Source organism: Poecilia reticulata, chromosome 1, assembly GCF_904066995.2.
Source record: "Poecilia reticulata chromosome 1, P_reticulata-male-v2, whole genome shotgun sequence".
Taxonomy (NCBI): Eukaryota; Metazoa; Chordata; class Actinopteri; order Cyprinodontiformes; family Poeciliidae; genus Poecilia; species Poecilia reticulata.
In genome coordinates this window covers 24,223,182-24,247,721 of record NC_088830.1, presented here as the reverse complement: position 1 = coordinate 24,247,721, position 24,540 = coordinate 24,223,182, and the positions used below count along the sequence as shown (strand labels likewise).

At 38.5% G+C, this 24,540-nt stretch overlaps 1 protein-coding gene across 3 annotated transcripts in view; it reads right to left on the bottom strand.

Moving 5' to 3' along the window:
* Nucleotides 1–24,540, bottom strand: part of rhbdl3 (rhomboid, veinlet-like 3 (Drosophila)) — a 56,207-nt gene that overhangs the window by 6,430 nt on the left and 25,237 nt on the right. For all 3 annotated transcript variants that reach the window (XM_081609807.1, XM_008414911.3, XM_017307230.2), the window contains 4 exons: nt 14,853–15,011; nt 7,199–7,423; nt 6,010–6,158; nt 4,153–4,265 (listed from right to left, as the gene is read on the bottom strand). In XM_081609807.1, the coding sequence (XP_081465933.1) occupies nt 4,153–4,265; nt 6,010–6,158; nt 7,199–7,423; nt 14,853–15,011 (646 nt within the window). The remainder of the gene's footprint in view (nt 1–4,152; nt 4,266–6,009; nt 6,159–7,198; nt 7,424–14,852; nt 15,012–24,540) is intronic.

Below are 24,540 nucleotides of genomic sequence, written 5' to 3'. Positions count from 1 at the left end.
AGGTGTGACTGGGCTGTACTGGAAGTTGTTACCCAGTGACTCAGACCCACCGTCCTATTTTTATTAACTATGAGATGTTTGTTGAAGAAGCTTGAAGAAAGGAAGTTGTGTTGGGATTTTATTTAGGCTACCATACAGGAAAAATATTTCAGGAGGCAAAGATTACAGCAAAGTTGATCTGCTTTACATTTGTGTAATTAGCTTGATTAGGAAATATGGGATTTCTTTTGCAAATCCCAGTGAAAAAATGAAGGCAGCATGGGATAAATGTCAAATATTAGGCTTATGATACTCAGCTATACTTATCAACTCTGGTGAATCCAATCATTTCGGTAGACTACAGGCATGCCTTGAAGGCATAAAAACCTGGATGACTTTTAATTTTCAACTTTCACTTTCAGACGAGACAAAAGTTATCATGTTTGAACCAGAACCCTTGAAAAAAAAACTGCTTAGTCATCACTTAAACTGGACGTCATTACGTTAGCCTCTGGTAATAAAGTAAAGAACCTTGGTGATGTTTTTGACCACAACATGTCATATAAATCACATATTAAACAGGTTTTCTAGGACTTTCTTGTTTAGACTGCAATATTCTTGGAACTAGAATAAATTTGTTCCAGAGTGTCACTAAAAAAACATGTTACTTCAAAATTAGTTAAAGCCTTCAGCTTATCCACAATGATGCAGAAATCTCTATGAATCATGCAACAACATTCTGTTTTCGCTAAAATATATTTTTTACTTAATTGATGGTTTTCAATTAGAAATTATCAATACAGTAAATCAACAAATATGGTTGAAAATACAACGCCTGTGTTTTTTACTCTGACATCCTGAGCCATTAAAGTCAATATTGTCATGTATTTTGACTGATTTGCTAATTACACAGTTGGGTATTTTGTACCCATCTGCTTTCTCCCAGCTCCCATTTGTTTAAAGAGTGTTTTCTATGTAAGAAATCAAAGTTGTTTGGCAGTGAAAATGAATAAATACACAAAATTTTGTGTATTGTTAAAATGAAAAACAGATTTCAACAAATTATATACATATTATATCGTCTACATTATTTTAGAAGACATCATCGAAAAGAAGGCGATTTTAATTCATCACTGTGTTTCTCTCTAAATAAATTGTACTGCAGTACTCCTAGTGATCAAAATCCACCGCTAGGTTTTATTCAGCCAGAGTTTTACAAATCCAGCCTTCATCAGAGCCTCCTCAATGCCCACAGTAGCTGACTCTTTGGCTTTGTGTGAATACATTATCACCGGACAGGCAGCTGTGTTCACACCGGCAGTCCCAAAGGGAACATATTGAGATTTTATATTCATGTCGACTACTTCCAGGATGATGTCAGAGTGTGAATCGTGTGTAAAAGGTCAGTGACCTTCCTCTGGATCGTTACTTGATCTCTGAACCAAGCTTTGACCCCTTGTAGGTACCAGCTGAGCCCAATTTTGTTTACAAATGGATTGAGGCTAAACTACTTTGTTTTATTTACGGACAAACGGTTTACAGTTTAAAATCATGACTTTAATTAGTTTAACAATGAAGCCAATATACGTTATGAAGTTGAAAAATGAAACAAATGAAGGAGCAAAGTTACAATGACCTTCTCTGTCGCATGAAAAATAATTAACACCCTTTCAAATTATTTTTATATGCATTTTTATGGTGTTTTATGTGATTGGCAGACACAAACTAGTGTACGGTTGTGCATGTTTATATTGTTTTACAAATAAGAATATATAAAAAATGAGGCATGTATTTCATCTCAGCTTCCTTCAATATGATACCGCTAAATAAAATCCAGAGCAAGCAATGTCTTCAGAAGTTATATATTTATCGTGTAATTAAATCTCAAATATCTCAGAGAACATAAGAGAACAAAGAGCATCAGGAAGACAAAGGAACAGATCAAACAGGTCAGAGACGAGCTTTATCTCAAAGTTAGGTTATAAAATAATATCTTACTGTCCACATGAAACAATGAAAGAATGTTTCTTACATTCATTCTTAATGTAAGAATGAAACATTAGAAACATAAGAATACACTGTGTCCACCGTGGAACATGGCAATGGCATTATCATCCTGTGGGAATGTTTTTCATCATCCAGTAGCAAGAAGCTGGTGAGGGTTCATAGGGAGGTAGATGTATCAGAGCACAGAGAAATCCTGGAAGAAAAGGCTGAAAAGCATGTAAGATGGGGTGGAAGTTCATCTTCTTGCAGGACCACAACTGAAAAACTAAAGCTAGACATATAGTAGAATGACTTGGATAAAACATATTTATGAATTAGACTGGCCTAATCATAGTAAATCAAATAAAAAATCTGAGACAAAACCTAAAGTTTGAAGTTTAGCACTGCTCTTCATCCAACCTGGCTGACCACGAGCAAATATTTCTATTAAACACCTACAACAAGAGGATGCTAAGAATTATTTTACTCTGTATTGAATAAGGGGTCTAATTACAAAGGCACACCACACTTTTCAGATTTTCATTTGTAAAAAACAAAAAAACAAAAAAACCTTGGAAACCTATTTAGTCTTCTCTTTTCACACCACAAGTATTCATTATTTTGAGTTTGCCTGTCACAAAAATATTACATGAAGTACAATGAAATTTGAGAAACTCTTAAAGGGAAGCAAGAAAAGTTTTTCGTGAGTTAATTTTGTTCTATTTTTCTTTTTGGAAAGACAAATCCTCCAATGTCAGAAAAAAGTGTAAGAAGTACTTGACTGATTTCAAAATTTGCCTCTTTTTTACCTGTTTCATAACTTTGAACCCCATTTGTTCAAAGTTATGAAAGCGTCAACGTCACACTAATTTACTGAAACTCCATCTACCTTTTCTGAGGTGCCATGAACAGAACAGCCTGATGTCTGTAACATTAATACAGACATCAGGCTCTACCTCCTGTGTGTTTAAATGAAACTGCAATTATCAAATTCCTAAGAATATTAGTACAATATGAAACAATTGGTGGAAGCAGAGTTTGATATATATATATATATATATATATATATATATATATATATATATATATATATAGAGAGAGAGAGAGAGAGAGAGAACAATGATGTGCAAATTTCCACTTGTTGTGAAATTGTGCGTTTCTGGCAGAACTTTACTGCCAATTACCCAAACCGTCCGATGTGACACTAACCCTAACAGTGCAGCCACTCTGTGCATCTGCTCTTCTGCTGGTGGTCGATATCTAATTAAAACAGCAGACATGTCCGTGTGTGTGTGTGTTTTAGTGTGTGCATTGGCGATGTGTGATTTATAGTTCAGTTTCCTCCTCATTTTAAGAGTGAGGTTAAAACTAAAGGTCACCTCAGCTGGTATCCCGAGGGTCTGTGTCGGTGACCCTTCAACACGCCACACATACAATTAGATTCATGGAGAAACACAGAGATACAAACACAGAATAAGTAATGAGTGTTTCAATGTGAGCTCTTTTGGAAAAATCTGTTCTTTTCTCTTTTAACACACAGCACTTACGGACACAGCTCAGCGGGATCCGAGGACTTAGTCATTACAGATTCAGTAAATATAAACACAACACACACCCAGCGATCTTTAAGTCAGCTGGAGGGAGACGAAAAGTGAAATGCTTCAGTCTGAGGTTTACGGGGAAGTAGAAGTGGAGTGTTGACATTTTGTTTTCAAAAGCTGCATCGACTTTTTCCTTTCATATCGGACACACTTGACTTTGATTATTTTCCAACTCTCGTACACGTCCTCTCATCTTCCATATTTAATATCATGGCCTCTCTCTTCCGAGCCTTTCTGATTTATTACCACAAAAAATTGTCTCTCCTCCCTTTCCTCCCTCTCATCATATTTTATTATTACTGTGAGTGTTTCTTTGACTGAATTTCATCTCTTTGTCGTCCCCTGTCACAAATGAATATTGCGGGCCTCTTGACGGGGGACTGACAACCCCCTGCATCCCATCACGTCTGCTGGGAAGACAGACAAAACCATCTGTCCTCAAGTCACACAAGAGCAGACTTCTTGTCGACTAGTGTGTACACAGGGCTGATTCTAATATGTTGTAAAAATGCATGAACATAGACAACAAGCAGATGGCGTGACGGTAAAGTGTGTTCAGGATGACGATTAGAGCTATTGTCCCCACCTGCCAGCACACCACACACGTAGATCAGTCCGATCCTCAGGGCACCGTGGACCATTTCAAGAGGCACTCCCACCAGCAGCTGCATGGCCATGTTTAGGCTCAAATGTTCAATCCTGTAACACACACACACACACACACACACACACACACACACACACACACACACACACACACACACACACACACACACACACACACACACACACACACACACACACACACACACACACACACACACACACACACACACACACACACACACACACAATTGATAGCAGTTATCAAACCACTGCTAAAAAAGAATAATCTGGGCAAGTTGCTGTTGCAAAATTACAGGCCAATCCCCAATCTTCCAATCTTTCAGTCTGGTTTTCATGTTCCACACATTATTAGAATTACCCTAATTAATGACATATTATTGCGGGGTACCCCAAGGTTCCATCCTAGGACCCCCTCAATATCCATGTGCAATAATCTGTGATTATAACAAGATTAATTACCATAACTACGCAGATAATGTACAACTCTGCATTACAATGTCACCAAGTGACCACTAACCCATTCCAGTGGTGAGTAGGTGCATAGAACAAATCAATCTGTGGATGTGTCATAACTCTTTCTTCAGCTCAAGCAAAACTGAAGTTATTATCTTTCGACATCAAGAAGAATCAAGGGTGAGCACGTAGCTTCAATTATTACAGATAGAAACTAGTGATCAGACCCAAAATCTGGGTGTAGTGATTGACTCTGACCTTAACCTTCAGAGACACAGAAAGACAATTACAAAGTCAGCCTTCTACCACCTGAAGAACATTTCCAGGCTCTTGTTAGCTTCTAAATTACACCAAATACATAAAAATCTTTTGTCATATCAACCTTCCAGACCCACTCTAGATGGCCTGGAAGTTTGAAATTTTCTATTCATTTTTAGTTTGAATAGAAAATAGATGTCAGTCTTTAAACATTGAAAACTTTGCATTTCCCTTATAACAAACTTATCTTGATTTGCTCTGTTAAACTGAGCAATTGTCAAGGAATCAACCACTGTATTTTTATGTATTCTGTTGTCATCAAGTAAAAAAATAGGAAGAAATACGTTTAAAATCACCTGTAAAAATCACAGATCATCACACCTTTCTTTTCTATTCAGCACTTTTAAGCTTGTCTGTTCGCCACTGCCACCCCAGCTACCATCTATCCCCAGTAAATTACCATTTTATTAGCTCTCTTTATGGCTAAGACTATGTTACCCCTAGGAGTAATTAAATCTGGATGGCCGTAGTTGAGCTGACAAAAACCACTATCCGCTCCCCACAGATTTATCTAATTATTACATTATGAATCATTAGTTTTCAAGGTAGCACTATCAAAGTGTAAACACATTAGACCAATAAAACCCCAAAGATAATCCCTTCTCTGTTACCATGACACTAGCTGTAGTAAAAGAGGATTTTACCCTTGTTCTTGATTTGATTTTAATTTCTCACATGGAGACAATTACCAGCTGCATCTCAGCTTTGCCCAATTACATTGTGTTCTCTTTAAAACAAAAAACAACTGCAGTGTATGTTTGGAAATTGAATTTTTCACCAATAACATTTCATATGACTCAGTTTCTCAAATATACAACAGATACATGTCAGGTCAAATGTTTAGGCACCCATAACCACTGAGAGTGCAAGTGGAAAAGAAAAGGGTGCTCATGAAGGCTGACATCTCAACCAGATAAATAAATGTGATATTTTATCTAGTTATTGATAACAGATAAAATGTTTCATGTGTTTATCAGGGTATAACATGCTGTACATCAGCAGTACATCGTCACAAATAGATGTCAGTTTACCAGATTAGACTCACCCAGTATGCATAAAGACGTAGCTGAAGTACCTCCAGGCTTGGGCTCGCAGCTGGGGATGGTAGGGTAAGGGGCTTTTCAGGAAGGATGAACTGGATACCTGCAGGACCAAACGATCCAGCTGGATTCCATAGTACATGAACACTGCTACCTAACAGAGCACAGGGAAACAAAGGGGATCAAAGTCAGAGTTATCGTAAGCATAGATAGGAAAATAGAAAATAGAATAGCATTTTGTGGTATTTTAAGACACCGTTGTTTCACGTCTTCTGCAGCTCCTTAAGGTTTTTCTTAAGTATTGCCCTATTTTTACCGTCTTCCATCTTCCCATTGAGTGAGACCAGCTTCTCTGCTTTCAGATTAGGAAAAATACTGTATCCCCCACAGAAAACATGTCTATGTTATCTCTATGTTTGGGGCTTGTGTGTTCATTGTGATTGGCAATGTTAAGTTATGCCTCCATAGACCAAGTCAAAAAGTTCAGTTTTGGTTAAATCTGAAAGAACACATTCTTCCACGTGTTTCCTGTGACCCTGCATGGCTTGTTGCAATTTGTAAACAAGACTTTTTAAGGTTTTATTTTACCCAATTTTTGCTACTTTTGAAAAAAAAAAAAGTCAGATTTGAGATGTGCACGACTAATAGAGTCCAGTCAAAAAAAAATTTTCAAGTCATGGATCGCTGAGGATACAATTGGCCTTTTGCGCCATAATGCTCAATGAAATCTTCAAAATTTGAGATTTGCAGTAAAGTTTTGTTTTGCTCAAAAAATATTCACCAGCAGCATTTTAAAACCAATCTTAATCCTCTCATAAGGTATTTTGTTTAATCAAAATCTCAAAGCAGGGTTAAACTGTAATGACACATTAACTTCACATTAAATCCTAAAAGTATTCATAACCCTGGTAGACTTAGATTAACAAGAAAGAAGAAGTTTGTTGTTTGCAGGAAATGAGAGAGAGATTAAAAGAAAACAAATGGAGAATAAATATTAATATTTATTTGTTTTAAAGCAATCAGACTTACAGTCTTCTTGTAATTGCTGAAGAGCTTTTTCAATTTTTCCACTGGCATTTCCAAAATGTTACCATTACTTTCAGTCATATGAAACATTTGTAAAATGAAAGGAATCTGCATCTGGCCAAGGTCTGAAACATACTGGGCGGTTTAGTTCCTTCTTAGCCAATTTACCTCTGCGATGGTGATCGCCAGGATGAACCAAGGAGGGGGGCAATATGTGTAGCTGTCAAAGTACCACTTGCGATCAACCTCGCGGGGCAACGTTTCGTAGGCAACATGGCGAACCAGCCGCTGGGACAGCCCCAAGCCCACCTCATCTCTGAGACTGCAGCCCTTCAGCTGCCTGCTGCCCTGCAGAATGGCCCTGCGGAAACTGTTGGAGCGCTTGTTGCTCATCTGCCCAGGAGAAACAAGAGGAGTAGAGAGGATTAGGAGATTGTTTGAAAGGGCAGGGAGGTTAATGAGATGTTAACGATTAGAGAGGCTTACTATTAAGATACTTTAAGTGGCGTCACCGGACATTATTATTACATAAGCTGCGCTATTACCCCGTCACCAGTACTACCCACTGCTTCATTGTGTCTCTGAACTCATCATATTGATATGAGTGACAACATGGTGTCACTCTGAAGCTGTATACTTTAAAAGCACTGATCACAGAAATGTATTTGTTAATCTTTCAAACGTTCACATTTTATGTTACCTAATACATTAACGTGCTGAAGCATGTGTGCTAACACCACTCCCAGATGAATGCGTTTCTCGTTCGTGGCTCCAGCCACATCAAGGGTTTGGTTTTGTTTGACTTATTTCAGTTTTTAATAAATATCAAACTAAACCTATAATATTCAGGCTCCCTGTTGTGCTATTCAGTAAAGGTGTTAGAGATTAACTATTTATACTGATGTCATTCTTGGATTCAACATTTGACTGAAAAAAATTTACTTAATTAAAGCATGCAGTGGCTTTTTAAGTTATTTTACAAATATTTAGAACAGCAAAACTAAATAACTGACAGCAGTAGATTTAGTAGTCATTTTTTCAAAAACAAAAAAACATGCGGGTAAATTTAAAACAGATGAAGCAGTATTAAGATTTTTTTGATTAACTTTATCAGTGTCATGAACAGATGTAACCCTGCTGAAGAATAAATTCACAGGACTTTGAAATGCTTCTCAGTCAAACAGCGAAACTACACATAATCCAAATGAACCATCCAGGTAACCGCATTAAATCTGCTTCCTTTCTGCTCACAAAAAGTCAGTAACAGAGCAACAGGCAGGATATTATGCTGAGAATATTAAGCAGGATTTCAGCTGTCAGTGTGGGAGGCCGGCTGTATTTATGGTCAGGACCTCGAGCCTTGCTAACAATGACTGTTCACAATAAATCAATCTTCACATTGATTGAAAGAACACAATGTGGCAACAGCCAAGAGAGAAACTAACTTCTTAAAGAAATGGAAGAAAGGTACAAGTGAATACAAGGGCAATGAGAAAGAATAATGGTCATAACACTGACCTCCATACGGTCCTCAATTATATTTCCAATGGAGCCCAAAATAATCCATAACCCGGCTCTGGCAACTTTAGATCCATGTGTCTTAAAACTTGGACAACATGTGCTGATGTGCTTCAAAATATGATTTCAACAAAACAGGAAGAGGACAACTTTATTCAGACCCGTTGCACATTGTGAGAGTCTTTAGGAGAACTTAAGGTCCTACATTAGTCCAAATAATCCACGCTGTAAAGCCTCGTAGTTACCCTGAGTAATTCAGAACGGCTGTATTCACCAGATTGACAGGTGAAAAATAGCAGCTCTTAGTCTGTGCTAAAAAGTGCATTGTGGCTGCTCACCACTCAGGACAGGGCTACAAGGACATATTTACATGTCTTCAAGTTCCAAAGTGTTGCTTAAACAGTACAAGATGTTCCACATTGTGAGAAACCTCAGAATATGGTAGGAAGAAAAAAGTGACACCTGCACTAATAAAGGAAATGGTGCAAAAGGTGAAAAAGAATCGAAGGCAGAATGGGGGCCATGCTGAAGGAAACATCTCCATGCAGATAATACAACAGACTCTGTGTTGGTTTGATTGCAGATATGCTTTGGATTATGATACAGTTTCAGATTTGTTGTGTCCTTAATATAAAATAGTAAAAATTGACTGGAATGCCACCATATACCCTAAAATAGAGATTATTCATCATATGTCTTCAGATAGATGTTAATCCTGCATTTTTTTTTTACGGAAAAATGAGCACCGGCCTTTTTAAGGTAGAAAAAGGAAGTCAATTCTGAGACGTTAAAGACAAATTGATCAGGGTCCAGCAGATTAAAGGAAGGATTAACATGCCACAGCAGTGCTGCTTATTGTTATTCGTTTGAGGTTTGAATCTAAGTGCTGTTAAAGTTCTTGAAGAGAAATCTGAAATGTTGACTAATAGAAATCTGCACAAATCAGCATTGTGCTTTAGTGTATTAATGTCTTCTCAAAGTTTGGTCATTTTTATCACTATTGTTGTGTTCTTTACTGAAGTCAGACAATGAGAATTAATTGGTCCCATTTCCTCCTCATTGCGTCTTTATTTTAACTTTATCTTGTGTTACGAAACACTGTTCATGCCAGTGAATGTGCATAACATCTATCTTTGAAAACATATGTTAAAAAAGGCTTTTCAATGAGAAAATACAGTAAGAAGTAACGTAAAATGACGGGTAGTTAAGTTGGCAGACTGTTCTTCAAGCAGGGCTTGGGTCTTTGGAGGGCAAACATTCAGAAAAATCCAATTATTTTAGTCTTAATAACAGATTCAGAAAACTGTGGGAAAATGATTGCAGGTTACCATGGCCACTTCTGGACCACACAAAGGCAAGTGCACACACAGACCGCCCCCTGGCAGCCTGGTTGCATAAAGACAGTCAGTTCTTCTGGTGAAGTGATTGTAATTCCTCTCCTTTTTTTTTTTTACAAGACACAAAAGAAAGAATGGCATTCTGTGTGTTGACCCAGTGCCAAGAGGAGAAGGGGCAGGGAGAGACAGATGAGGCGAAGACAAATGGGTATACATCCAGCAGGGGACAACTTCATCGTTTGATCAACACAACACACATTGTAGGAGACAGAGACGTCTGTGAGAAAGAAACAGGAGCAGAAATAGACTAGGAGGAGAAAGTAGAGCAAGGCGAGAAATAAATAAAAAGGGTAAGAACGTTTTTTGAGCTTATCTCTACATTTGCTTCATAGGGTTAAGGTTCAGGGTCATGCGAACATTTGAAGTCAAAATACTAATCTCAAAAGCAGAAATATTGCTGACATTACATCTCTGCTCAAGTTACAGTTTGAAGACAGAATCTCATGTAGACAACTAAATAAATATCACACAGACCTTGAACAAATTGGCAAAAGACAAAGATATTATCAAAATTAAAACAGTTCACAGCGTACAAAAGACTAACGGTCTGTTTTTAAATTTTTATTTGTTTTGCTGTTTACTATAAATCATGATTTCAATTTTCCTTTTTCAGTGCACTACATGTGACTCTTGCTTTGAATAGAACACCCTGGAAAGACTTTGCAGCAAATTGCAGAAAACGGATAATTCAGGAGAGGATTTTCTATTATGTGTATATATATATATATATATAATGTGTGTGTGTGTATATATACACACACACACACACCCACACACACATATATAAAGGAGTGGTCCTGAACCAATCTTTGGGGAAAAACCCTTGAATATACAGATCTGCCAAACTGAACTTTTTCCTTAACAGTGCTTTTATTTCGAAACTTGGACAGAAATCTATTGAAGTTATCACCAACAGAAAAGAAACATCTTTTTTTTTCATTCCCAATAAAATCAAAAACCTTGACAATAACAGAGAACCGTTGGAGTTACAACTTCTTAGGTCAACAAACAAGCAAAAATGAAAAGAAAAAGTGCACAAAGCACATTTCTCTGTATGTCCAGAGAAATATTTAGAAGATAAGAGGTTATTCAGAAGATATTTATAAAAAGTATCCAAGTTGATCAAAAAGTATGTAAAAAAGAAACAGCAGCAAGTAGTTAAGTATAAGGGTCATTATTAATGTGAGCAGTCATATTTCTAATGTACAATAATAAGGGTTATTGTGCACATAATTGTTACAGTGTTACAATAAAGGAACCGTCTCACACATTCATCAGGGCAAAATGTAGAGGAGCCTTTGTCAGGAATATTGAGTTTATCATTTCCAGCCATGATTCAGAAGGTTTTCTAGTTTTTATCACAAGGATTTAAGTCTTTACCTCAAGTTTCAACACAATATTTTAATCCAGCTAACAAATACGCAACGTGAATATGTGTGGTTGTTGTTACCAATAGCTTTTGTGCCATTGCTGAGAGAAACCCCCCCTTCCTTATGCATGCAGTCTTGCCAAAAACAAATAAGAGTGGTGGATATTTCTTTGGAGCAAGCAAACCTCTTGCTCTCAGTAGCTGTGATCTGTAGTGGTGGGTGTTAGTTGAAATCTTTCAGCTGCAGATGGATAGCCTTGCTGTTCTGCGCCACAAACACGAGCCCTAATGAATCACTGTGCTCATGGGCTGAAACCAGGAAATGACTCAGGTGCACAGATCAGCATAAACTTACAGCCCGTCCAGCTTCTGTCAGCGAGCATAACTCAAGTTTAAACATTATTTTACAACACAGTAAACCCTCAACGAACTTATTCTTGCAAAATTAGTCCTACATTTTGTGACATTTTGTCACCTTACCACTATAAACCTTTGTGTATTTTCAAACTTTATGTGACGGTTCAAAACAAAGAAGTGTTTAATTGTGAAATAAAAGGAAAATGATAGTTTTTAAGTCTGAAAATGCCTTTTGCTTCATTTAAAGCTGCAAGTGTTTGAGGAAAGTCCTTTATTTTTCTGCACTGGTATTTTTGCCCTCTGTTTTACTCTGTCCATTTTCCCTCATTTGCAAACAACCCCCTGAGGGGCCCAAGCCCCTGCTTTATGCATTTACTCATACTGATGTCTGATATTAACACTCGTTTAATGATCTGAAACATAGTAAAAACAGAGTTATGTACTTATTGTTGCGCTCCTGAAGAGCTAAGATGTTCACATTTTTTGTTACTGAACAAAATCACTTCTAGTGACGAACATGACATTTTGTTTTGCTGGCCACAAATGGTGGTGAATGGCCCAAATGCAAGCAGGACATAGGCAGAATTGTAGCAAATGCTCAGTTTAACAGAGTTAAACAGGCAAAGTCACAGCACACAAGGAAACAACAGGAAAGGTTGGCAATAAGTGAACATAACATGTCAAGCAGGTGGATCTGGCAAAGCTAATCTGAGCTGGAGACATTTAACAGAACACTGAGGCAACATAAGAACATCTTCAATGCACAAAACTGCAAAGTTAAAGACGACATTTGCAGTAACCAAAATGTGCAACAGGATACAATATGCTGTCCTGTTTCAAAAATGTGTGTGTAATCATCCTTAGGGAAAAAAACAAAAACACGCAGACTAAAAGCGTAGGTACTTGGGGAAATGTAAACCTGTTATGGACTAGTTTCTTCCCTACCCAGTCTACGCAAAGGCGATACTTCAGAGTGATGGATGACGCAGAGTTAAACGTGAGAAGACAAACAGGTGAGACAAAAGTGGCGGCAAGCAAACGAAAGGAAAGACAAACTGAAAACAAAGACAGAGGTAAAGTAAAGAGCGTAAGAAGAGAGGGAATAGGGACCAGTAATTTAAATGCTACCAGTGATGCAGCAGCAAGGAGGCAATTACTGACAATCACACTGATGGAAGAGCTGCTGTGCAAAGAAGAAAGAGCGTGCCAAATAAACCCCTCACAGTCTGTCTCTGGCTGTCCTGGCCCCCATCCATTACACCTCAAACCCCCTCTAACCACGTTTTACCTGCCGACCACCTTTACTTCTGTAGCAATAAAAATGTACAAGAGACCAGCCACTGGCAGGTAAGATGGAGTGTTGTTTACATTTTCACTTCAGCTTCTCAGAGAGTATGTGATTCGATGGCATTATGTCATCTGGAGGTGCTCAAATATTTTCAGATCAACATAATGTTAAATATTTTTGTGAAATAAAATATAAAGGATACATTATTTTTTGTTCCCCCCCAACATGTCCTGACCAGCAGTGTAGCAATCAGAATGATTGTTGTGACTGCCAAGGAGAAGGCCAGCAGATTTTGAAGTATATACGCATTTAAACAGCCGCAAACCAACCAAGACGTAGTTGTCCACATAAACCGGCTGACCGAGCAATGACAGAAACTGCTAACTGCTCACGGTTTGACCAGGATGTTCGTGCAGAAATGGTTTCCCAAAAATCTGTGAAAATGCGAGAAATCATCTAATTTACCAGATTGGATGAAATGCAGCGCAGCACCAGAAAAAGCGCACAAAATAATCTCCTTATTGTCAGGTTGATGACTGCACATACACACAAGCAGCAAACTTATTTATATTTATGTTCACAGAAATAAAACTTTTCTCTACAAAGTATTGATAAATCATTTTTCTTCCACTTCACAATTATGCACTACTTTGTGTTGATGCATCACATAAAATCCCAAATGCATCCATCAGAGTTTGTGATTGCCAAAGGACTTTCAGGTAAAACCTGCTCTACTGTGCATGTTTCCATATGAAAGACGGCTGGTTGTCTTGAACAACAGAAATTAGCTTGTTTAACGTAACGCAGAATTTCTTTTCCATCTTTTATATGCTTACAAAGAAACATTTCACAATTCCTGTGCTCTTATGGAGACTTTGAAGAAAAAGAATGTAAACCTTCCTGTCCCACAACCTGTAGCGCACTGTAACCATCAGACTCCCACATGACCTGAGCTGGAAAGAGCACAACAAAAACTCCTTTTGACATTTTCCCCAGATTCCTACAGGCTTCATTCCTCACCCACCGTCTCAGGCAATAAACCGACTTAAAGAACACGGGGAGAGGCAGACAATAAATTCCTTCCAGTTTTTAGCAGAAACGCACATCCCCACCCAATCCCTCAATAATCCAGCGGTTATTGGTTTCCGCGAGATGAATTTCGCTCCAAGAGCGCTCCACACTGTCCTGGGTTTAGCTTCCTGCATCAAAGTGCAGCCTGCCTGAGCAGGTAAGCCCAGATGGAGGTACTTGAGTGAGATGTAGGACTATAAGCAGCAGGCTGCAGTTTGAAGGTGAAACTGCAAGTGGGGCAAGGTGAGAGTTAAAAAGGGAGTTTGTGACCTGAGTGAGTGTTATTTCCTGTCGGGAAGAAAACTCCACACTGCGGCCGAGGTGATCTTGAAATATGGATTTTGAGGATCAGTGTAAAGATTGTGTGGCTCAGTGTGCATAGCCACATTAGGTCAGAGCACATTAGCTGTAAGGTCAAGTCCAAATCCAACTATCTTTAATGTATGCAGGGACATGAACGGTGCTGTGAAACATGATGCGTTCTGATTAATCTGATTCTGATGAGAAGTAAGGCTGAAACAATTAATCATGACGAATTGATTACCATAATAATCGTCAACTAATTTAATTAAGGCAGTGTCTTATTTTTTTAATCCAATTAATCATTTAATTGTCAGAATAATCAGTAGAACAATCGATTACTAAATTAATGTTTAGCCGCAGCCCTAGACAGACATTGGTAACTTAAATAAATATAAAAACAGTTCTCAAATTATTATCCATTCATAAATGTTAAAGCAACTATTCCAACCATTCCAGCTCTATGTAAAATAGGGATTTGCTAACCATATTTTCTTTTCATTAGCTCTACAAACTTCTCACCAAGTTGACAAAGTCCTGGTAGCAGATTTTTCCATCAGAGTTGCCGTCAGCGAGAGCCAGCAACACTTCCAGTTTGTGGGGATCAAGTTCAGAGCCGTGGGTCGCCAGCAGGTCCCTGAAGCGCTCTGTGCTGATGAAGCCTGAATTCTCCGGGTCGTACTGCAGAGGAAGACAAGAGGTGAGGCCGAGTGATTAAAGCTGCAAAAGACGATAAGATGAAACACAGACGCCATCAGATGTTAACTCTCCTGCACCATCCTGGCGGGATGGAGGCGTTAACACTGAAATATTTCGCCTCATCAAACTAATTTTAACATTTCATAAAGATAACATGAGTAAATACAGTTTGAAAAACAGTTTTCAAATGATGATTTCATTCATTAAAAGAGAAAAGGGTCTCCAAACTGAATTGACTGTAGCTAAACTATGATTGTTAACTGACCTACAGATCAGTTGACTAGAATGTCGGAAACATCTAAAAAAAAAAAAAAAACTATTCCCTCACCTACAGACACTCAGAAATAGCACAAAAACAAAAATGTATTGAATCTGGTAAGGGTTAGAAAGCCATTTAAAGGTTTTTATGGGGATGCCATTGAGCCAAAGTGATAACAATAATTCACAACTGCAGCAGTTCTACTAATTTTGGCCGTTCACCCAAAATAACTCCAAGTGTACATCAATGATTCATCCAGGAGGTCACAAAACAACCCAGAAACATTAAACAACAGACATCTAAAGAAACACAGTCTGCTGGTAATGTGAGGATTTTCCAACAAATTTTTGATTTTTCAAACTCAGAAATGTCCAAGTAGTTTCTAGAAAGTTTCTGAGATTAAAATTTTGTTTCCTAAAGACCTAGGTGAATTGTTATAATTGATTAATTTAGAAGTTTTTGTTCTCTTCAAGAAAATTCTGCAAGACAATGTCCAGCCATCAGCACAGGACCTGTTAGAAGAATCCAATCACACTTTAGGTTTGCAGCAGGACAATGATCCAAAACACAGTAGCAAGGCCACCTGAATAATTAAAAAACCTTCTGGGGACTTCCTATGACTTTAAACACAATGATCAAACTGAAAACCTATTGTACTTATGTAAACATGATTTCTTGGTTTTCAATTTTTTATACAAAATCTCAGAAACTTGTTTCTGCTTCGTCACAATGAGATATTTCTGTGCACAATTTTGAGGAAAGAAATTAATTTAAAAACAATTTGGAATAAGGAAGTAATGTAACAACATGTTGAAAAAAATGAAGTGCTGTGAATATGTTCCAGATGCACCGTACGTTAAATATATTTCCACAATTTATCAAATAGGTTTAGAAACCAGGGATGCATCAGCAGATGCCCACAAAGAGGGAATGACACTCAAAGCATTGATCATAAAACAATCCCACAAGCTCCCTGAAGTAATAATTCTACCAACACGCAAATATTTTACATGCTGCATCTGTGCCACTGCGTCTTTATGAAACATGCAATATTCAAAGCTTCTCATACACATAATCAAGGGGGTTGTATGTGCAAACGAAATGAAAGAGAAAAGCATCAATCCACTAGATGTGCTGCTGATTGCCAGTCCTATCAGTTGTGACAGAGCATCAAGTTCCCGAATTTTCCAGGTCTCGTAGTTGTTCAAAAATGTTCCCAGTGGACTCGGGATCAGCTAAGGGTTTGTAAAATCAGCTGATGAGGTGGGTTGTAAAATAAATAATGAGCATTCTTGAAGAAAGTTTAGAAAGAAATAGTTTAATTGTTATTCCCCTAAAGAGAAATCAGAATCAGCGGAAACTTGTATCAGCAGGTCAAAAGCCAAAGCCAATTAAAATATTGACCACGAGTCGCTCAAAATGAGTGAGCCAAACTAGTAACACACAAGTAGCTTTTCACATAGTCCAAAAAAAATAAGGAATCGTCATTATTTATACATCTCTTAGTAACTCATCTCACACATAAAACACAAACTCTTCTCAACACTTAAAACTAAGAACCAACCTTTTCCTCCAGCAGATCAGGTAGCGGATTCTGCCAAACAGATTTTGTCATGATGGAACCATGATGGAATCACTAGCTACAGTGTGAGACAGCCAGTACGTTCAGTGCGTGTCTCATTGTTTGTCCCAGACTGTGCGGCCTTATTTCTCTGCAGGACTAAGGGATTACAGTCCAATCTGAGACCCACACCACACCACAATCCTCCCCTCCCTTGTCACTCACCACCCAACAACACATCACGCCCCCTGACCCAACTTCCATCTCTCACTTTTCCCTCAACTTTCTCTGCACTGCAAACATGTGAGGTCCCTGATTGGAAAAAAAATCTCAGCAAACGATCCTGTTATCTCTCTTCACGACACTCGCAGATGCAGACAACCATCCGCTATCCCCCCACCAAAAACCACACACACACAAACACATCCCTCGCCCCACTTTGCCACACCGCAGGCTTCATAGCTGAATGAACAATCCTTGAAGTCAACAGGCTGGCTGCTGGGGGGGGGAGCTGAAGTGGGTCGTTGCACAATAGGCCTCTGAAGGCAATTTCATGCAAGCAAAACCCAGTCCCTTCTCTAAAGCCAGTGATTATTTCCCTTGCACGCAGGTCCACATTGTGTGGTGCACAGACGCATACTCTCGACCCATGATCACTTAGACTTCTTCATTAGCTTGGAATTAAAACTGACTCCTTCAAGATTAAACCGTATTCATAATCAAGCTGAGGGGATCTTAATTAAAGTTTAGATTAAAATACTGTTATATGTTGTGTTACTAATTTTATAGGAAAAAGATACTGTTTAAAGTCTACATATTTGTTTGGGTGGGTTGCACGCTGGCGCAGTTGGTAGCACTGTTGCTTTGCGTCAAGAAGGTTCTGGGTTCGAATCCCAGTCTGGCGTTTTTCAGCACGGAGTGCGCAGGTTCTGTCTGACTAAGCCGGCTTCCTTCCACTGTTCAAATGTTGGATTAATTTGACAAACGGGACAAAGGACAGAAGGTAATTTGTGTTGACTATGCAACTTGTGTGGCTGTTTTTTGGGTACAAAATGTCATGGCTGCACAGTCGACACAAATTACCTTCTATCCTCCGTCTCCTTTGTTACTGTGTGGTTAATAATGTTAGGATATGTGAACTTAAATGAACATTTTCAGTTTAAGTTGCTTTAAATTGTCTAAGTCAGCTAAAAAGATGAGCATGTCCGACTAGCTAGTTAGCTTCCCACCACTGTGAATTTATCTTCAGCAACCTCAAAGTGATTTCACAAAACCTAAAATAAAAAAATCCAAACCAACCATTAAATTGTTTATTTTTCCTATATTACATGTTTAGCAGGGTTTAACTACACCTACTGTTTAGTCAGAGAAAAAAAGTATTTGTTCCTTCCAAGTGACATTATCAGAGCATTTTTTTTTCTTAAAACATTTTCTTCTGTACTAAAATAAAAAGAATCTCAATCAAAAATCGCAAATATTTTAGTGTTATAAAACCCTTGGACTCATTATATCATATCTAATCATTATTGCAGGGGGAAAAAAATCAGCCTTTTGAGATATTGTTATTGTGTAGGAAATAATGTTAGAATAACAAAAAAAAAAATTACAACATGCTGTGCATGCTGTCCCAAGAACTTTTATGCAGTATGTCTTCAAAAAGCTGAAGGGGAGTGATGAAGATCTCTTAAGATTGAAATAAGCATTCACACACGGATCCTGACACAGACGTTAATATCTGAAAACATTAACATGCAGTGATATTGAGGGCTTCCAAACAGGCTGTCAGTGCTGAGGAGAATAGCAGCAGGAGGAGGAATAAAGATATACAGCGAGGTTGCATTGCATGGAGAGGGAGCCTGGGGGTGGGCAGATTGGTAACAATGCAGGGCTTTTTCTCTTCAGCCTCATTTTCATAAAGCTGAATATTATGGGAGAAGAAGAGGGAGGGCAGATTGCGAGGGCCAGGGAGATTTTTTGGCGAGTTTACATTTGCATAGAGAGTCAGGAGAAATGCAGCAGCCCCGACGCACACTGAGAAATATGTTAAAAAATAACTTCAAGGAAAATGAAGTCTGGGATTATATCGGGTGGCTGACTATACTAACAGTATGTGCTCTTACACTGCACTGGGTGTAATTACAGGACGGAGCATATTAACCTGTTATATCCATTAAACCTTAAGACGAAGAGACATGCTTGACAGGAGGTCATTAAAAACAACTTGATTAAGTTCACCACAGAGTGTCAGACCAGTCTGACTCCAGGATCTCATTGACCTGGAGTGATACGGGTCACCATCCAAGTCCAACTCTGCTCCAATGAGCTGCACTGAGGAGCAGAAGGGAGATGGTCAGAGCAAAATGGGAGTTTAGCCCGTGTGAGAAAAATATGATTTAAAGGATACTACGACTTGACAGCAGCACGACTGCAATCAAGACAAGACAGAAGTGCAGTAAAAAAGTATCTGGGTCCTTATTTTTTTTATTTAACATTATCAAACTAATGTTAATGTCAAACAAAGATAAGCTGAGCAAGTGGAGTTTTCAAATAATGATTTGCTAAGATGAAAAAAATGCACCCAGCCCGACATTATGAAAAATCCAAAAGAAAAACTGTTACTAACCACATTTTTTTGAAGAGCTGAGTTCAATTTGATCATGAAACAACCAGACCTGATGACTGCCAGACTTGTAGAATTAGGAAATCATTTAAATAGGACCAGTCAGACAGAATGAAGTAGGCCAAATGATCTCCCAATGCAAACGATGAACAGATGAGAAAAAGTCTTTGTCATTCATCATTCTGGAAAGACAAAGTAAGTAGAGATATTTTCCACAATGAAGAAAACTTGGAATAGTGGTGAACGTTCCCAGCACAGGCCGGTCTGCCAAAATTACTCTCAAGAGGTCACTGACAGCTCGTACAGGAGGTCAAGAAAAAAAAAAAAAACAAGAACATCGTCTTACAATTGAAAACAAAAGTATTATAATCTCAAATAAGGCGTGCCTCATACCAACTACATCTAGCATTTAACTAACACCATTTCCAGCTTCTGGTTGAATACTATAGAGACATATAGACATATAGATATAGATATGGATAGACATATTTTTTAAGTATTTGGGCTATTTTTAGAATCTCCTACCAAATGTAAGAATAAAAACATGCAAAAATGTGAATTTTTCACCATAAGTCCCCTTTAAACTCTTCTTTTTACTCTCACTGTGACAATAGCACAATCATTGTTTCAATGTGTAAGCAGGGCATCCGGTTCATGAAACGTATTCAATCAATATTTTCAATGTCATGTCCAAACATCAGCCCGTCCCGTGGCATGGTTTGACCTAAAACCTTTTTTTTCCCCCACAACTAAAGTAGAACTAAATAGTAAAGTTGTTTTTCAGAGTTGGAATTTGTGCCATTATGCACCAGTCAGAGCACAGACTGTAATTTAATAAAATCAAGCAAGAAACTGACGGCAGGCTCATCAAATGTGAGGGCAGGTTATCGGTTGTAATTTAGATTCTACAAGACCAGATTGTCTATTTAAGATGTACAAATTAGCTTTGTACACCAAAATAGGCATTTCCAATCATCTGAAACTGCAGATTATAAATGATCTTATCCGTTTTTCTTGACAGCCGATGTTTTGCTGCAGGTGGGTTTACATGGTTAAGAAACCCACAACAATGTTCTGACAACATATAACATAAAATTTGCATAGATTTTATCATTTGCTTCACAAGTTATTCCTTCTGATAAAGTTTCATTTCAGGGGAGTTTGCTCTCATGCTTGGCCAATGTTAGCATGCCTCCTCGATGTTTTGATATGACCCACTGACAACTCAGCTCCTAATAGCTTTCAGTGCTAGAAGATGTTTCATTCTGGCAGAATGCAAATGACTTCCCAATGAAACCAAGTTTTCTGACTTGTACAAGAACCTTTTATTGGCAACAAAACCGGTAACCACCACATCTTTTGCATTCAAAATACATCTCATGACAACAAAACCAACAATGACACTTTTTCACTTTTGCAAATTGCATTAATTAAGCAAATACCTCCCACAAACATGCCCATCATATGTGGAAAGTAGCCACATTTTAGAGTGATGTAATGGGACTTTTAACTTCAGATCCACTTCACTTTTGCATTTGCATAAAAACTCTGTTCAAACTCAGCTTATGTTGCAGAAACACTGCTATATTTAGTTCTGTAGCCACTAGGCTCCCCAGACTTACACTGACAATATATTATGATATAGTATTTAACGGCTTTATTTAGTACTTTGGTTATTGGATTTGCAAAATGTGGTCCATTGGCTCTTTGGGGAAGCATCTAACTTACAAAAAGTAAACCAACAATTGTTATTTGGAGCTGAGTTTATTCAGGGAGTCCGATAATGATCATCTCGGGTGACGTGGTATCATAAAAATACATGGTTGCAGTATTGCTACTGAAAAGATCGCTGTTTGTAAGCCTTAGTATCTCGGTCACTACAAATCTACATGGGGTGATGGCTTAGAGTCCATCCAACTGGCCAAATATACTATATGTATGTAGAACATGAATTCCTGACACTTGAAATATTGTATCTTTACAAGTATTATGTCCAAGTATTGCTTTGCAATTGCAAAATCGCAGTTGCAAAGTCTATTGAAATTCTAATTTCAATAGTATCTTATGCTTGAGATTGGATTAGTACAATCTTAGAAATTAGACAGTCACATTCCAACTTGCTTTTAAAAAAAAGTATTTTGAAAATAAGCTTTTAGATTAAATAATTACATTTTTAACAAAAAATGTCTAGTCACAAGCATGGACTTTGTAAGAAAAAAAAAAAATCCAACAATAAAATTTTTACTTTTATTTGATGTGTTCTGAAAGTCACCCGGAGAGTCACTCTCTCTTGTATTTAATAAAGATAAAATGGTGTGAAACAAACTGACGTGGCAGGAAATTGAAGTTTTATCCCGATCGGGTCATCTAATTTCACAGTCAGAAATGATGCAGTCCCTCAGGGCCCATGCAGTAACAGGCATGAAGCAGTCATTCAGCTGCACATGTGACCTACGTCATGGAGAAACAGTCGCACACAAGAGCTTTAGCCTGCTGCAGCCATGTCTCTGCTATCTGAAAATTGAAAAGGTACAAAAAGTTGCGCAGCACTGCATAAATAAACTAGGATGTTGCCTGTGGAGTCAATAATAATTTCTTAAATCCTTTTTTTAATAATTACTACCTGCAGGCTGGAGCTATACAAGAGCTGCGGCTAATCAGCGCAAGAAAACACACTGTACACACTTTGCAGTAGCTGCTGCCACAAATACACACTTAACACCAAATGACATGGTCTAAATGTGATTCTGTAAAGAAGTGATCTTATTAAACATTTATTCACCAACTTGAAAATTATACATATTGAATTTTCATGTAATAATGAACTGCAGAAGTGCATCCCTTTAATTAGTAACGTTGTCATGTTACAACCACAAACCTCAAAGTGTCTCATGGTGACGTCATTTGACTTCTGCAGGCTTTGTGCACCTGGAGACTGAAATATGTTGCCTATTCTTCTTTGCAAAGTTGCTTAAGTGAGAGCATTAGTGCACAGCAATTTTCAAACCAATCCCTGTAAACATTTGCTGACAAAATCATCCCAAATAATGAGGTTTTACAACATTGAAGTATCCTGCTAAAAACAAATAAGAAGCATAAACCTGTGTGATTTTAAGTCACACAGGTGGGCTGGGTCCTCAGCAACAGATGATTCCATCGAGGAGTCAACAAGCACAGAAACCGTAATGAGATGTTTTTGATCGAATCACAAAAGCTTAGTTCAAAAAGTTGCATGTTGTTTGCTCTGCTAATTATTTCCCTTTTTCTCCATAGTTATAAAGTGGCTCTAAACTTAAACAGCAAGCTGCTGGGGAAAATAGTTTTTTCTTACATGCATATGAAAAGAAACCGTCTAATTAGCACATCAAACTGAAAATCCAGCCTTTCATAGAGGAACAAAACTTGTCCAGCAGGCTCTTTGTACTGGCTTGTTTGGTGCTGTGAAGGGAAACACCGGCAGGCAATTAGGAGCAAACAGGACGACCAATTAATCAGTCAATATCGGCTCCTGTAGAGTTGTGAGGTCCAGGCATGCACTCTGCACAGGAGGAGGCAGGGAGTCACATGTACTTACACACATCGCTCCTCTGTGCTATTAATCTGTGGTCAGGCAAACTCCTCCAGGCAAAATGTCCTCACTTGTTGTGGTGAAAGAGGCAGCTGCAGCATTTGTGCGAGCAGATTTGAGGTCATTAACGGAAAAGTTTCATGAGTTCTTTCAGAGCCTTTGCACTTGCTCCAGTTGTTCAACATCTTTGATTCTCTGTTTATTCTCCCGTTGTTGTTATTGTACTGTGAAATAGTACTACAAAAAAAAAAAAAAACCTGAGTGGGGGGTCAAATTTAATATCTCGAACAGAAAAATCAAGTTGAAGTGCCACAAGAATTTGCTCAGCAAACACAGAGCAAAGAGAAACTGATCAGGCAGCTTCTGATGAGGAGTTTATAGGATTTGGTCATAGAAGTCACTGTCAAAGATCCACACGGATATAGTTTTCATGTTTAAAATGTAGCTTTCAAAACAATGCAAGTTTTCTATCATAATATGCTTTTAGCGACAGTATTAAAATAGCTACATCCACGTGTCAAGTAAAACCAAATTAAATGATGATTGCTTCTCCAAAATGTTTTTATGCTTATGGGTATGGCTGCCAGATTGTTTTTAGGTCTAAACAGATTAAACAAACATCCTGATGGACCTGCAGCCTCTCCCCACTGTGCCTTCCCAGACATCAGACATGCAAAAGCTGCTCAGAAACAACTGGACTGGGCACCAACTCAAAGGATCCAAATCCAGAGAAGCGGAGACGAGCAAGAACCATTGAAACACAGCAAGACAGAATCCAAGAGGACTGAGGAAAACAACGGCCGTGCCAGAATGGGGGAAAACGGTGACAAAATCAGACTTTCAGCAGCAAAACAAAGACCTGCACAATATTCAGTGTTATGGATCGCTGGTGTGAACTGACATCTACTAGAAAATTAATACCGTCTACATCGCTCTGCTTCCCAAGTACAGCACCGGCATGGTGCAATTAGCAGCTCTAATAAAAAGCCTGCCTTGTTAAAGCTCATTAGTCTCCCTGCTAATTACACTGAAGCACCAGGGAGGACCGGCAAAACCAGGGGCACCTCATTCTCTGGTCATCATTCAAACATGTCATAATGGAACAACACTCACACAGACTCGCAGCTTCTCATGTTAATGAGGCAGGTAACCATGACAGTCTCCTTTTCTTCCCTCACACACATCCACGTTCTTTTGTCACATCATCTGACACAGCTGAAGGAGTACATTATCAGCGCTACCGGCCACTATAGGCCAGGCGACGAGCTGTGGTTAAGAGATTCATCATCTGCTCCTCTGCCCGAGCCCAGACTTGGCTTCATTTATGGGACTAGTTCAGGTTGAGTGGAGCTGGCAGCTTGTCAGCAGGCAGAGGCCCTGAATTGGAGGGGCGGGGAGCCAGGAATGGTGAGTCAAACACACAGACCAGCAGCTGACATCACTCCAAAGATCAAAGTCAAGAGGTACAGTCACTGACATGCATGGAGATGTGATGTGTTAAAC